This window comes from Lactuca saligna, chromosome 9, assembly GCF_052625555.1.
Source record: "Lactuca saligna cultivar CGN05327 chromosome 9, ASM5262555v1, whole genome shotgun sequence".
NCBI lineage: Eukaryota > Viridiplantae > Streptophyta > Magnoliopsida > Asterales > Asteraceae > Lactuca > Lactuca saligna.
Window position 1 is genome coordinate 20,685,839 of NC_136425.1, and position 13,840 is coordinate 20,699,678.

At 35.7% G+C, this 13,840-nt stretch overlaps 1 protein-coding gene across 8 annotated transcripts; it reads right to left on the reverse strand.

Annotated features, from left to right (window-relative positions):
• Nucleotides 1-3,516: 3,516 nt before the first annotated feature.
• LOC145015355 (uncharacterized) lies at nucleotides 3,517-12,150 on the reverse strand. 8 transcript variants are annotated; one of them, XM_078973820.1, is made up of 8 exons: nucleotides 11,992-12,150; nucleotides 10,780-11,054; nucleotides 10,484-10,705; nucleotides 7,296-10,400; nucleotides 7,016-7,200; nucleotides 6,777-6,928; nucleotides 6,022-6,073; nucleotides 3,517-3,743 (listed from the first exon to the last, which is right to left on the reverse strand). In XM_078973820.1, the coding sequence occupies exons 2-6, from the start codon at nucleotides 10,984-10,986 to the stop codon at nucleotides 6,847-6,849; spliced, it is 3,801 nt and encodes a 1,266-aa protein (XP_078829946.1). In that variant the 5' UTR covers nucleotides 10,987-11,054; nucleotides 11,992-12,150; the 3' UTR covers nucleotides 3,517-3,743; nucleotides 6,022-6,073; nucleotides 6,777-6,846. The 8 variants fall into 8 exon arrangements, with proteins under 8 accessions (XP_078829946.1, XP_078829945.1, XP_078829948.1 ...); XM_078973819.1 differs by having other exon boundaries at nucleotides 3,517-3,772; XM_078973822.1 differs by having other exon boundaries at nucleotides 6,022-6,076.
• Nucleotides 12,151-13,840: the final 1,690 nt, after the last annotated feature.

A 13,840-nucleotide genomic window follows, 5' to 3' on the forward strand; every position in this document is an offset into this window, starting at 1 on the left:
ATAAGAAGTATATATTAATGTATTATATTGGATGAAAGTTTCTAATAATTAAAAATTACTTTAGTAAAGTGATAAATTATTAAAGAGATATATAAAATATAAATAATAAGTTGTTATTCGGTTTTTTTTTGGATTATTCGGTTCTTATTTTATAAATCAAAATAATAATTCGGTTTTGCTTGTAACCAATCCAAAAATCCAAATATTCAAACCAAATAGTCCAATTCAAATTGTCCAATTAAACAATTCGATTTTATCTAAATAATAAACAACCCTACTATCAAGATACTAATTTATAGTATCTATGCATTATATGCTGACAGTCCTAATATCATCAAGTTTGCTTTTATTTAAAATAAATGTTGTAACAATGAAAGTAATAGTATAATGTTTGCTTTTAGTTATTTATCCTTTTAATACTCACTAGGTAAAAAAACATTTTTACTTCTTGTTACAAGAATGAATTTCGACCGGATAATTTTGTTATATTAGATGTCACTATAATAAACTATGTCATCATCATATATATACATAAATGAACGAATCATGTTATATTGGATATCATATTCAATGTGATCAATAACACTAAACCTAATATCACAGGTTTTAGAGACCTCACTTAGTGTGTCATAGTTCAAGCAATTGAGATCAAGGACTAACAGAATCTTATATGGTTTCTCGATGGAGTTATGTGCTTGGAGGAGTTAGTATCAGTGGTTATAGTGACTAATAAAGATATAGAGGCATCAATATAAAGGTGGATGCGACATGAGCGAGAGGGAATATAAAAGGAAATAGGTCTAGAGTTTTAGCTTTGATACCACAAACAATATAATTTTACTATGAATCTTTTATTGCATTAATCCACACTGAATATACAAAAATACAATGTACCAAATGGTAATGAAACCTAGACCCAAAGTGGGTCGGAAAGTTCCCATACATTCGTATAATACACTATAAACTAACACCAAGCATTTGCAATCATTAATTTTAGGAAAAAATTAAAATAGTCTAGATGACTATTGTTTCAATCTCATTTTATTTCAGTCTTTTATTATTTATTTTTTGTCTACATGGTCGTTAAACTTTTTTTTGTACCGATGTGGTCTTTTTTACATGCTATAGCCGATGAAACCTGCTATATATAATTTTCTAAATAGTAAATTTCATAAATGGTCCTATGGCTGTTTCGAAATTGCAATCCTAGAATATAGAATTTGTTTTGACAACTGAACCCTTATGTAAAATGGGCCACACACCTCCCCATATCCTTCTTTTTCTCCCTCCATCCACGCATCCTACCTTCTTTTACAAGCCTAGAGCCTTTGTGAGAATTATTTGGGATCACTACGAAAGAAGCGAGAAGGAGACGACTTGTTTTTTATGTGTGTACGTCACAAGGAGAAAAAAATTGGATGATGTATGGTGTTTTGGTGATCATTTGATTGTGTCGAAAACAGAACCCGGAGGAAGAGTGTTGACAAGTTATAATTGTTGACATTACTACTCATCTTATATTTGTTATTTGTTAACAACCATGGCAAAATCAAAAGAGTTAGTGCAAAAAAGCTGCAATTAACAATCAAAATATCGATGTCTAAAGGTTAATCAAACAAAAGAGTCTATGGCCGAGAAAATGACCAACTTGACAAGATCTCTAACATCTATTATCATATCAGGGCTTGGTGGTAGATATTGTAATGGATGTGGTAAACATGTTTCTTCGCCTAAATAAGATGTATCAAAGATCTTAACTTCGAACACAAGGCTTTTGGGATGTGAGAACAATAAGATGTGTCGACAAAACAATCCTACGAGTATCTCATCAACCATGTCTCATTGCTTCTCCTTATAACCATATTTTTGTTATCTTTATTCAAGCATTAAAACAAGACATGTGTTTTTGCTTTCTCTTTGTAATCATATCCATTCTCGTAGTCTACTTGTTGAATAATCCTCTAACCATCCACCTCATCAACTCCAACAGTTTGGAACCACCATCAATAATTCATGTGACATAGGATCGTTTTGCAACCATTGTGAATAAGATAAAATAGAGGGCATTGAGGCCACATTTAACAAAAATAAATGTTAAATAGAAACGTTTTAGTCCATTTATATGGTTAAAAAAAACTTAGACAAGCAAAAGAAACATATAAACAGAGAGAGCATTGATGTTATATAAACAGAGAGAGCATTGATGTAATTTTACAATTATGTATAAAAAAAACTAAAAGAATGTAAAAGAAAACAAAAATCACTTGGACCAAACTCATAACAAATGACAAAGTTAAGGATATTATGTTTAGAAAACATTCATAATGATCATTTATGTAGTTTACTATTTTCATTTGAGATCTTTACTATTTTTGTAGTTTGTTATTTTCATTTGAGATCTGTACTATTGAAAGATATCAAATCAAAGCAATTAAAGATATATTATTTACCGACCATGTAGAAAAAATGAAAGAAATGAGAATGGTAATAGTTAGTTGGCTTGACTATTTCAATCATTTTATCCGTCACTTTTAATGTAATGATTTTGTATATAAATGACAATTAAGAAGGCCGAAACTGACATTTATAGTTTTACTAGGTGTTTACTTGAACGTTGTACAGAATACAACTAAATAGTTAAAAATCTTTACAAATATATACTTTTAAATATAATAATAACATTGTTGTTAACTTTGATATAATAATTCTTGTACTAAGTTAATATAAAACATTGTTTATTTTGAATTATATAATAATGTAAACATCTTTTAAAACTATATAATCTTAATCGTCTCGATAATCTCTATCCATTGATTACTCATGAACAAAATTAAATAAAATATATAGTTTAATGATATTTATACATGTTATAATTAATTAATTGTTTAAAAAACTTTATTGTACTTGACATTTTAATTTTTATCATTGTAATTATTTAAAAAAATCAAACATTGTTTTTTTTTTTTAATTATTCTAAAATTAGTTTTAGAATTTTTTTTAGTTAGTTTGAGATAGTTTAGGTTTTGCATTTATTTACAGTTTTTAACTATCTACAAAATAATCTTAGGATTTCATTTTAAGCTTTATTTAAAATTTTGATTTAAGTTTAATTTAAATTTTGGTTTAAGTTTAACCCTTTAACATTATAATTATTATAAAAATAGTTTGACAAGATTAACAACATATCAAATTAATAAATTAAATATAATATATTTAAAGTTAAATAAATAATTTTATAGGTATACGTAAAAAATATTATTTCAATATTAAATTTTAGTTAATTTAGAATTATAATTTAGTTTTTGCACTTGTTTATTATTATTAACTCATTTATAATTATTCTTATAAAAAAGTTAGAAAAATCATAAAAATTTCAAATGAATATGTTGAAAGAAAATCTTTTATAATATAATATAGATAGATATAGATATAAATACATAAGAGCATGCTAACCACATAATGTTAAATATGATTAAACATAAGTATCTAGTTTAAATATGATTAAACATAAGTATCTAGTTTTTTGAACGGATTAAATTACTTAATGACGATAAATTATTGTGTTTACATACAAAACATGAACTAAATAACAGAAGTTATGGACTACAAACAAAAAAAACCATATTCCATATGATTTGCTCTCAAAATATCTTATTACAAAGCTTCATACACAAATGATGATATTCGTTGAGGGAAGTGGACGACTTTGGTAGTAATTCCACATTTTTTGAGGGTCTGTCTGTCTGTGTGCACCAAACCACGAACAAGATTGCTTCACACACAACCAAAAGCAAAAGCAAAAGCAACACACTCGTTGTTGAATTAGATTAGATATTGTTATCACAAAGTTATTTTATAAAAAAAAAAAAGGTTAAAGCTGAGCTCTACTACTACCAACTACCTACAAAATCCATAATATATACAAGGGCCCTTATGGTAAATAAATGCTTGTTGCTACACAACTTCCTTTTTCTTCTCTTTTTTGAACTTTGAATGGCAAAATATAATCTAATCCTTAATTCCATCTATGGACACAACAGAACCTGAACCCTTAATCTTAAAGAGAGAGAAGAACAACCATGGGGCTAGAAGCCCTTTGGTTGTTACATAACTATTTGTATTAAAATTTAGGTACAAGTGTCACAAGATCAAATCCGCATATTTTACAGTTTAAATATATAAATGCTCTCCCTAATTACAGATTTTGTTTCAGAGCATGTGTAGAGTTTGAAAGGGAAGAGTGAGAGATTATGAGGTGGAATTAGCATAATTTGATCACTTGATCACTAAAACAGTATATGCCATAAACCCAGGAGATTTGGAACCTTTATCATATGTGTAGAATGAATGGGTCATTTATCCTCGAGAGAAGTTAACATGAGTCACCAGGCTACCAGTGCAAAATTCTTGTCATCAGTTAAAAACTAGTGGATCCTATTGGGGACTTGAAATAGTCTGATTAGCACAACTGACAACACTCTAGTCTACATGACAATTCACAAAGCAACTAATACTATCTCTACTCTCCTGTCATCTTATCTGAAATGTCTCCAACTTCATTCTACATCCTCCCTCCTCACATAACCTTATTTTTGTAAAGATACAAGCATATGTATATATAATGGACTATGGCCTAATTGAGCATCTCAATTACAATGACTTGAGATGCATTACAATTACAAATCACAATAAAAAACTGCAGCAGTTGAGACACTTGACCAAAACTATATCCGGAATCCAATTTAACTTGTAAATCCGTATTATAAAAATTGGTAACTTTTTCTCTTTTCCTGCTTGTCTTGTGTAGTCCGAGTCTCTACACTCATCAAGAAACTGAGCCCAAAATAAAATCATTTAATGCACCACACTGGCCTAAATAGTGAGGGCTATGGCTGGCTATCAAGTAAAAGATGCCAAAGATGAAGGAAGAATCCACATTTGCAAACATATCAAGTCCTTTTTCTAGTACTACTTGATTGAGCTTGCATTAACTTGTCCACATTTCTTATTCGAACATCCTGATCCTGCTGCTAACTGCTAAGTTTTCCATCTAAATTTATTATTTTTCACCTCACTCACATATACATACACACATATATATACATATATATATATATATATACACACACACACACACACACACACTACAATTCTCAAGTATATAAACTTATCGTCAACGATTAAAAACCTTCTAATGCAGCTTCCTTAGTGAAATCTGATTCTCTCCAAGTAGAAAATTATCTAAACACAGCCATGTATTGTAAACAAATCTAATGTATGTATTTGAGGGCAAAGGAAACATATTTATCTTAAAATTTCTTTTTCTTATATGATAATGCATAAACATCCACAATAAGATTCATAATTGTAATATTGTCAAGGTAGCTGCAAAAAAAAAAGGTATAGATTGTAACAAGGCAGGGCATATATATTATATTATATTCATTGGAAAAGAGCATCTACTCTAGTATCCAGTTGTTTGCTGTTTGCTTCTAACTACAATCATGAATCATCAAGAAGAACGTATCTGCCTTAGCCTAAGGTAACATTACATTGGATGAGAACGAGATTACCAAATACCAAAAGCTTACCCTGGGCTCAAGAGATATAATATAGATTCAATCCTAAAGGATTTCCTGGGATTCAACTTTGTGTGTGTACACTAAGTTCTGAATAATTCCCACAGGCCTGTTATTTGGTCACTATATATGTTGACTTGACTTTAAGGGATTCCTACATCTCTCCTATTTCTCCAACAAGCAAACTGTCTTATTTCACAAAAAGCTCTACTCTCCCATTCTCACACAAAGATACACACAAGCTTAAGAAAATAGCTCGGATCACACACCAAATGCATATGAAAAAACTCTGGTAAACACATGTAAAAAGAAACTCTTTGAAAATTTTACCCCAAGGATTTATAGCATCCAACAATCTACTACGATAAACAACTTCGCAAAACAAGATTACAAAATTAAAAACAAGTTTCACAATATCAGGCTGCATTTAACAAATCCTTACCAACAAAGAATGCAAGTAAGCCTCTCCACTGGACTTTCAGCCTTTTGGTTGTCTGCTTTGTGAAGAAAAAAAAAGGTAGGTTCAACAGGAAAGTCTATCACAAAAACATAAGACAACAATAAAAACTCAAAAGCTGACATAACTGAAAGTCTTGAGGTTTAATTTGATAATTTACACATTTACTTGCAACTACAGAATAAATGAATAATCATTGATTTATTATCATCGTTCCAAAACACTGTGTAACATGGGAAAAGCAAGGGGGCGAATTGAGAAAGGAATGCAATTTATGTATGAGTGTAATAATCTTATTTTCCTATATCTTGCTGTCCCTTTATCTCTGGCAAAAGATAAACTAATATCTATTTATTCCTATATCAGTAAAAGCTAGAAAAATCAAGTTGGCATCATAGCTCAAAATGTCAAAATACAGTCACCCATTAGTCCACCTTAAATTCCACACACCATGTAGTTTGACACAGCTATAGCCTATACTAGCAGCTCGTTGACATATTTCATTAGAACTGACTTATGTTGGAACATTTATGCAACTGAGACATCAAAGATTCCTTCCATTTATGTAACTAAAAAGCCTAAAACTGAAGTGCTCTCATGGATTGGCAAGTACAACAATTACTTCCCAACAACTCCAAGCCTTGAAAACAAGTATAAGGATCATATCATACACCAAAGCTAAGGTTATGCATTACAATATTAGCAGAATATTCAAGACTAAAGAAAGATAAAGCAGCAACCTGAAACACAAAACGAGCATAAACCATCCAAGAGATCATCTGAAGCTATTGTTTTGATCCTTTCTCAATTCTAAGATGCATTCACACGAGCATGAACCTCTGTATTTCTCAATTTGCTTGGCTCCTCACGTGCAGAATGGTCATTAGATGCTCTAGGGCATGGAGAAAAATTAAAGACTTAAAAAACAAGAAAAACAATTCAGTTATTTATTGCATGGGAGAACAAAATTAGTGCTTACTTATGTTTCTTAGCATTCTTTTGCTTAATGGTAATAACCATATCCATAGCCATCCTCTGGTGCTCACGCGTTTGACCATGCATATCCAGACCTTCCACACTTTCACAGTCAATTTTGCAAATTCGACACCACCCCATGCTATATGTATTTCTCTTCCTTAACCCATCAAATGAATCAGGCCCACCCTGAAAATAAAAAATACCCAATACAGCACTTAAAATATGTACATTATCATATTCACTCTACATAAAGATATGGGATATTGAGATGTAAGGCTTACTGAAAAAAATCCACCATCACTTGGGAATCCCTTGCGAGAATAACTACTTCTAAAACCAGGCTCTCCCAGATGTGGACGAGCTGACTTGACACCAAAAGGCGGTTTATGGGAGAATCCCCCAGGCCCATTTGGTTCCCCATAATCTTGGAAAGAGCCACGATTCCTCAGCCCAAAAGGTTCACGTTCACCACCCCTTGGGCCATCAAACTCCCCTCTATGCATGTGAACAGGAGGGCCAAATCTTTCACCAGCTGAATGTCTTTCCATCTCTCTGCCATCAACATCAAAGTTGTGTAATGAACGTCGACCAAAACCATGCATTGGTCTGTGAAAATCAGGCCCAAACCTTCCCCTATTAATATTATCATCATGATGAAGTGCCAGTGGTCTTCCACCAGAGTCATTGGGATGATAGGGAGGCAAGTATCCTCCACTGCCAGGACCATCAAATCCGTATCCATGGGGATCTTTATCAAAAAACCTTGATGGTCCATCCATTCCATAACCACCAAATGCCCTTGATGAGCGACTCCCATACTTTGGAGAATCCTCTAAGTGAGGAAACAGTCTGCCTTGCTCATGATGACCCATGGGAAAAGTATCAGGAGTTCTAAATTTTTCATCACGGGAGTCGAGAAGACCTACTGGTGGGGCCCCATTTATCCTCATTGAATTAGATTCACCACCAAAAGGATAAGGTCCCCTGTCTACATTTCCAGGTATATGAGAATCCAGTCGTCTACTGTTGAAATGAGATGGCCTCTGGTCATGGTATATATCAGATTCCATTGGACCAGGATGACGAGGGGCGTTTTGGCCATCAGGACCATGTGGCAGTGATGGTCCCAATGGCTCACCTTGAGACATCCTATTATTAAGCCTGCCATTGTATTGTGGTTCATATCCCCTGCTGCTACTATTGTTAGGTGGTCCACCCAATGGAAAATCAGGATGGAAAGAACCAGGTGGCTGGAAATGATCGCCTGGATGAGGTCCATGAGGCAAATAACCATGCCCAGGAGGCCTTAAATGGCTTGGGGGATTCCCTGGTGTTCCAGCAGGTCTCTGTTGCTGCCCAGATGGCGGATATGGCACCTGAGGATGTGGAGATCTTCCCTGTTCGGTAAGAGGAGCAGGGTTGCTTGGAAACCCACCTGACATATCACCAATCTGGCCTTGAGGGGGAGTTTGGGATTGACTAAAGCTTCTCTCATGATGCCCCTGTTGGATACAACTTCCAGGAGGAACACCAAGTGACCCATTATCGACTTCAGAAGAACTCTGTGCTTCCCCTTGTTTCATGGAGTCTCTGGTCGCAACTCCCCCGTCCTCTGCTTTGTTGTGATCTGAAACACCATCCTTGCTCTCTTCTTTCACTCTTTGTACAATGCCAGAATCACCTGGAACCCCTTGGACCTGATGCAACTCAGAAACACCATCCTTTTCATCTTTCCTGTGGTCATCATCACCGCCATTTCCAGTTTTCAATTCATCGTTGATGCCTGTTTCAGGTTTTACTTCATTGAAATTAGCTCTGAATTCATCAGACTTCTTTAGCGAGGGTGATTTATCTTCTTGTTGTTCCACCCTTCTTTCAAATGTCGGATCGCCTTTCCTGTCCACCAATGCACCACCCAAAGGTGGTGCGTATTGGTTAAGTTGCTGCTCCGGATACACATGTGGTTGGTTTGTCATGTTTACCAAAGGCTGGCTTGGACCATACTGTGGTGGTCTGGCATGAGGTGGAATACCTGGTATTCCAGAAGATTGGGGTTGAGTGAACTGCTGTGACTGGCCTCCCTGATTCAACATAGGTGGTCTTCCCATATAGCTTTGAGGTGGCAATGCAGTACCCTGCGATGGTTGAACAAAGCCATGACTAGGTTGCTGCATAGGCTGTGGTTGCACCTGAGCGAAAGGACCAGCATGGTGTAGTTGTCCTGGAAATGCTTGTGGTTGCTGCACATACTGCTGAGGTGTTGGTTGCTGAACCTGATGCACAATAGGACGCGGATGAGCTGGTTGATTATGAGGATGGATGAGCTGCTGTGTGGGTGGGGCTTGTGAAGGCAACATATGAGGAGGTTGAGTAGGACGCATATGAGGAGGTGGTTGTGGAAACTGAGTAGGTGGTAAAGACCCAGTTGGTGGTTGCACTTGCATAGGTGGAGCATGCTGGATTGGTTGGTGTGGTTGTGAGGGATAAGAGGGATGACCAGACAAAGAGTGAACTGGGGGATGCTGAGGATTCATAGGTTGGGACTGAGGTGGAGGAAGAGGAAGTGGTTGAAAAGGTGGATGTGCTTGAGGAAGCACTTGAGGAGGCTGAGAATAGTGCATCTGTGAATGAGGTTGCTGATATTGAGGCACTTGCATTTGTGATTGTGGTTGTGGTTGTGGTTGTGATTGGGCGTGACTTTGAACAGGATGTGGTTGAACTTGTGGGTATGACTGAGGAGGCATGTGCCCATGAGCAAGGGGCTGATTCTGTGACTGAATCTGAGCTCCTGGATGAACTTGCTGTTGTGGATTAACTTGAGCCTGGTTTTGACTTGAGCCAACCACTGCAGCCTGAGAATAGAGAGGTTGAGGCTGTACATTCGATGGAATTTGTGGCTGAGCTTGAGAGTACATCTGAAATTGTTGTGGAACTTGGGCCTGTGGCTGGGGTTGGGGTTGGATTTGTGGCTGAGGTTGTACAGGGGCTTGGATTTGAGGCTGAGATTGAGGCTGTGGCTGAACAGGAGGCTGGTTTTGTGGCTGCTGTTGATACGGGTAGTATTGTTGATAAGTCTGCTGCTGATATGGATCATAACCAGGGTATTGTTGGTAATATTGCTGATACTGTTGTTGTTGTTGTTGTTGTTGATACCATTGTTCAGGTGCTGGCACAGCAGTTGCAGGTGCAACTTGGGGTAGAGGATTAGTTGGTGGAGTCTGATTCAGGTTCTGAACATTGGAAGAAGCGGTAGCAGTCTGAGGCTGAGCTGCCACTTGATGTGGCTGGGAAGCTGGTGCTGCTGTTTGATTAGCAATTTTGCTTTGATCAACTGATACAGCAGCATCCTGTGCAGTGTCAGACCCTTGTGGTTGATTATTTGTACCCTGTGGCAATCACATTAGCACAAGTTATGAAAACAAAACAGAGAAACCGTTTCTTAAGGGCTAAAAAGAAAACGTCTCATTACATTGACATTACAGGTCTGAGCATGTTCCTGTACTTGGCGATGCACAATTTGAAGTCCACATCGGTTGCATACAACTGGAGAATTGCCAAAGGCACATCCTGAACAGTGAGATGTGCACTCTGATAAAGCACCTTGCCACACACAGCCACTCCTATGATAGAGGCAATGTACAGAGGTTTTCCCAATGGTTTCTGCCAATGCCTTGTTAGATTCCATGAGTGGCTGAAACAAGGATTAGCATAAGAAGGTTATAATCACAAGTCAATTAATGCAAGAATAATAACAAAAAAACTTACCTTTGAACCAGCTTCGGTTACCAAGTATCCATCATAAGGGCAGGCCTGAGTGCTGCCTACAACATATGCCAGACAGGGCTTGCAGTATAGATGAGTGCACTGTGTCTGGAGTGCTTCATGTGGATACACGAGGGTTCGACAAACAGGACAAAAGTATTCGCCAGCAAGAGATTGGATGTTTAATATGCACTCATTGTCAAAACCCATGTTGCATCAGAATACCCTCGAGGGCATTCACAGTATATCAACACTAACCTCAAAATGAGCAGTTTTTGCTGCACATAGAAACCAACCAGTTAGATCGCTATACAGATGTAGGTCTGCTTTAACTACCCTGCCTAAATCATACAAAGCAAACCCATTACAATTATGGAAACATCGTGTATTATATTACTGCAAATTCTTTAGCTTTTGTGGAACGAGGTGAACTAATTTCTACAGAAAGTAAGAAATTGCATATTAAACTACAGCAATACATGGACAGAATAACACATCATCAAGTGCTAGACCCCTACCCCTTCTTAAATGACACCAACCAACCCAGGTATAGTCATGAAACACAGATATAACACCAAAATTAACCCTAGAACACCATCAATTGTGAACTGCATTAACAGACATAATATGCTTGTTTAATAACGCTTCTAATTCTTCGTAGAGTTATCAAATAACCTCCTTGCTTGGCTCGGCATCAAGGAGAACTAGTAACAAAAATTGATCATCAAGAAAACAAAGTCAAATAAAATCAAAACTGGGCTTTGATATGCATGAAAATCAAAACCTTGGCCACTCTATGCAGCACACTAGACATAACCAAACCTAATGTATAAAGGTTTTCATACTTTCTGAATGTATTAAGCTTTTGTTTTTAGAATGGCACAAAAACTTCACTCAACCACCAACATACTTGGGTACATTAGCTCGAAGGAAATCATATACGAGTAAATGTCAATTCTATCTTCGATAGCTAAGGGAGTTAATGAAATGATGGAACAAATAAAACCATCGGATTTAAGCAGTACGGAAGGAAAACATTGATCGTGATGGACGATCAGCTAGTGAACGACTTTTTGATACATAAAAGCTTAACAAAACCACCGCCTAACGAAGTAACATGAGGGCGGAACAGAGCGATATTTCCGTATGAACAAAAGGAAAAAACCGGTAGTACGAAAACCAAACACTAGGGTTTTGGCAACCAGAGAATCAAACCTTGATGACGATGAGGACGACCAGCTACGATCTCTTCTGGCCTCGTTTATGAAAATCTGGATTGATGCGCGACGGTGTCAACGTGATCAGTTAGAAGCGAAGAAAGGGTATATTGGTGGCAGTGGGGCGTTACTACTACAGATGCCCTAGCCCCCCTGAGTGCCAGATAAGTAGAGGGAGGAGGATGGTTTTGTAAATATGTGGAACTATGGGGTGATTTATGTAAGTCGTGGCCGATGCCGTCATGCGCCTGGCCTTCGTTTAAAAAAATAAATAAATAAATAAATATAAATAAAAATATATATATTCATTGGTGTTGTTTAGAAAAAATTATATACATAAATCAACTAATCAACCAAAGGGTTTCTAGCCCAGCGGTATCTGGTGTTGCTCTCCCTCTTTGAGTTTGAGGGTTCAAGTCCCGTTGTGGACATAGGTGGATTTAAGGTGTACTTTAGGAGTAGGTTAGATTTGCCGTTTAGAAAAAAAAAAAAAAAAAAAAAAAAAACTAATCAATTACGGTTTTTTATTGTATTTTAATCTTATATTTTAAGTTGTTGACATCATCTTTCCAAAATAAAATGTATTTAATTTTAATAAAAGTTTTTCAATTGTCAAATAAAATTAACTTACATTCGTTGAAATGTAATGTATTTAATTCCAATAAAAATTTCTCAATTATCAAACAAAATTTTCTATTCTATAAGGTAAATCCCATTCAATCAAGTAATCTCTAAATATTATTAAAAGAGAACCATTAATTCACCAACGAAACAATCAGAGCCCTTGATTGTATTTTAATTTTATGTTTTCCACCTTTAGATCAAATTGTTGATATCATCTTCTCCAAATTGAATGTATTTAATTTTACACCTTCTTTTAGGTACTCGAAAATACCTTAGGGTTTGCAGGTTTCTTTTTGTTAATTCTTATTATATGTTCTATAGTGAAAACATAGATCCAAATCAGGTTGCATGTAAACCTAGGAAATGTTTCTTGTTTATTGTTGCGCCTAAAATTTATCAGTGGTATCAGAGCCTCAGTTTTGTTTTCAATAGAATTGTTATAGTTATTGAATTGACTAAATTAGGGTTTATATAAATTAAACACTAAAGGCCAAGAAATTTTGATTAAGGTTTTTGTCTTAGGGGTTTTTGAAAAAAAAAAAAAAAAAAAAAAAAAAACTAGCCTCTAAGAACCCTTAGTCGAAATTATCACATGGGACCATTATTGCTAAGATTTCTCATGGCTAGGGTTAAAAATGAAATTATCTTTTTAGAAATGTTACAAACCTTTGAAAATTTCACAGAGTTTAAACATGAAGTTGAGAATCAATTAGGAAGGAAGATAAAGATGCTCTGATCTGATAGATGCGAATAGTATCTTAGTATCGAGTTCCACGACTACCTCAAGGAATGTGGAATAGTTTCACAAGTGACTCCTCCAAGGACACCACAACTTAATGATGTGGCTGAAAGGCGCAATCGAAACTTATTGGACATGGTTCGTTCCATGATGAGTAGAGCTACTATTTCAATCCATTTATTGGGGTATGCCTTAGATACAGCCGTCCATATCCTTAATTTATTCCCTACCAAGAAGGTTGCCAAAAGACCTCACGAAATGTGGATAGGGAAAGTTCCCTCGTTAGCTTACGTTAAGGTTTGGGGTTGTGAAGTTTTCGTTAAACAAGAAACTTACGGCAAGCTCGAACCTAGAAGTGAAAAGTGTTTGTTCATTGGTTACCCATAAAAATCTTTTGGATACTTGTTCTACATACCTAGTGACAACGTGGTCTTCGTAGCTCGAATAAGAGTCTTTCTTGAGAGAGAGCTCATATTCAAATGGG

What these genes read in the sequence shown, in the direction of transcription:
- LOC145015355 (XM_078973820.1), bottom strand. Translation starts at nt 10,986, where the DNA reads ATGGGTTTTGACAATGAGTGCATATTAAACATCCAATCTCTTGCTGGC. An exon ending in TAACCGAAGCTGGTTCAAAG is followed by an intron (nt 10,706 to 10,779) that starts GTAAGTTTTTTT and finishes TCCTTGTTTCAG; the next exon opens with CCACTCATGGAATCTAACAA. An exon ending in CTCAGACCTGTAATGTCAAT is followed by an intron (nt 10,401 to 10,483) that starts GTAATGAGACGT and finishes TGATTGCCACAG; the next exon opens with GGTACAAATAATCAACCACA.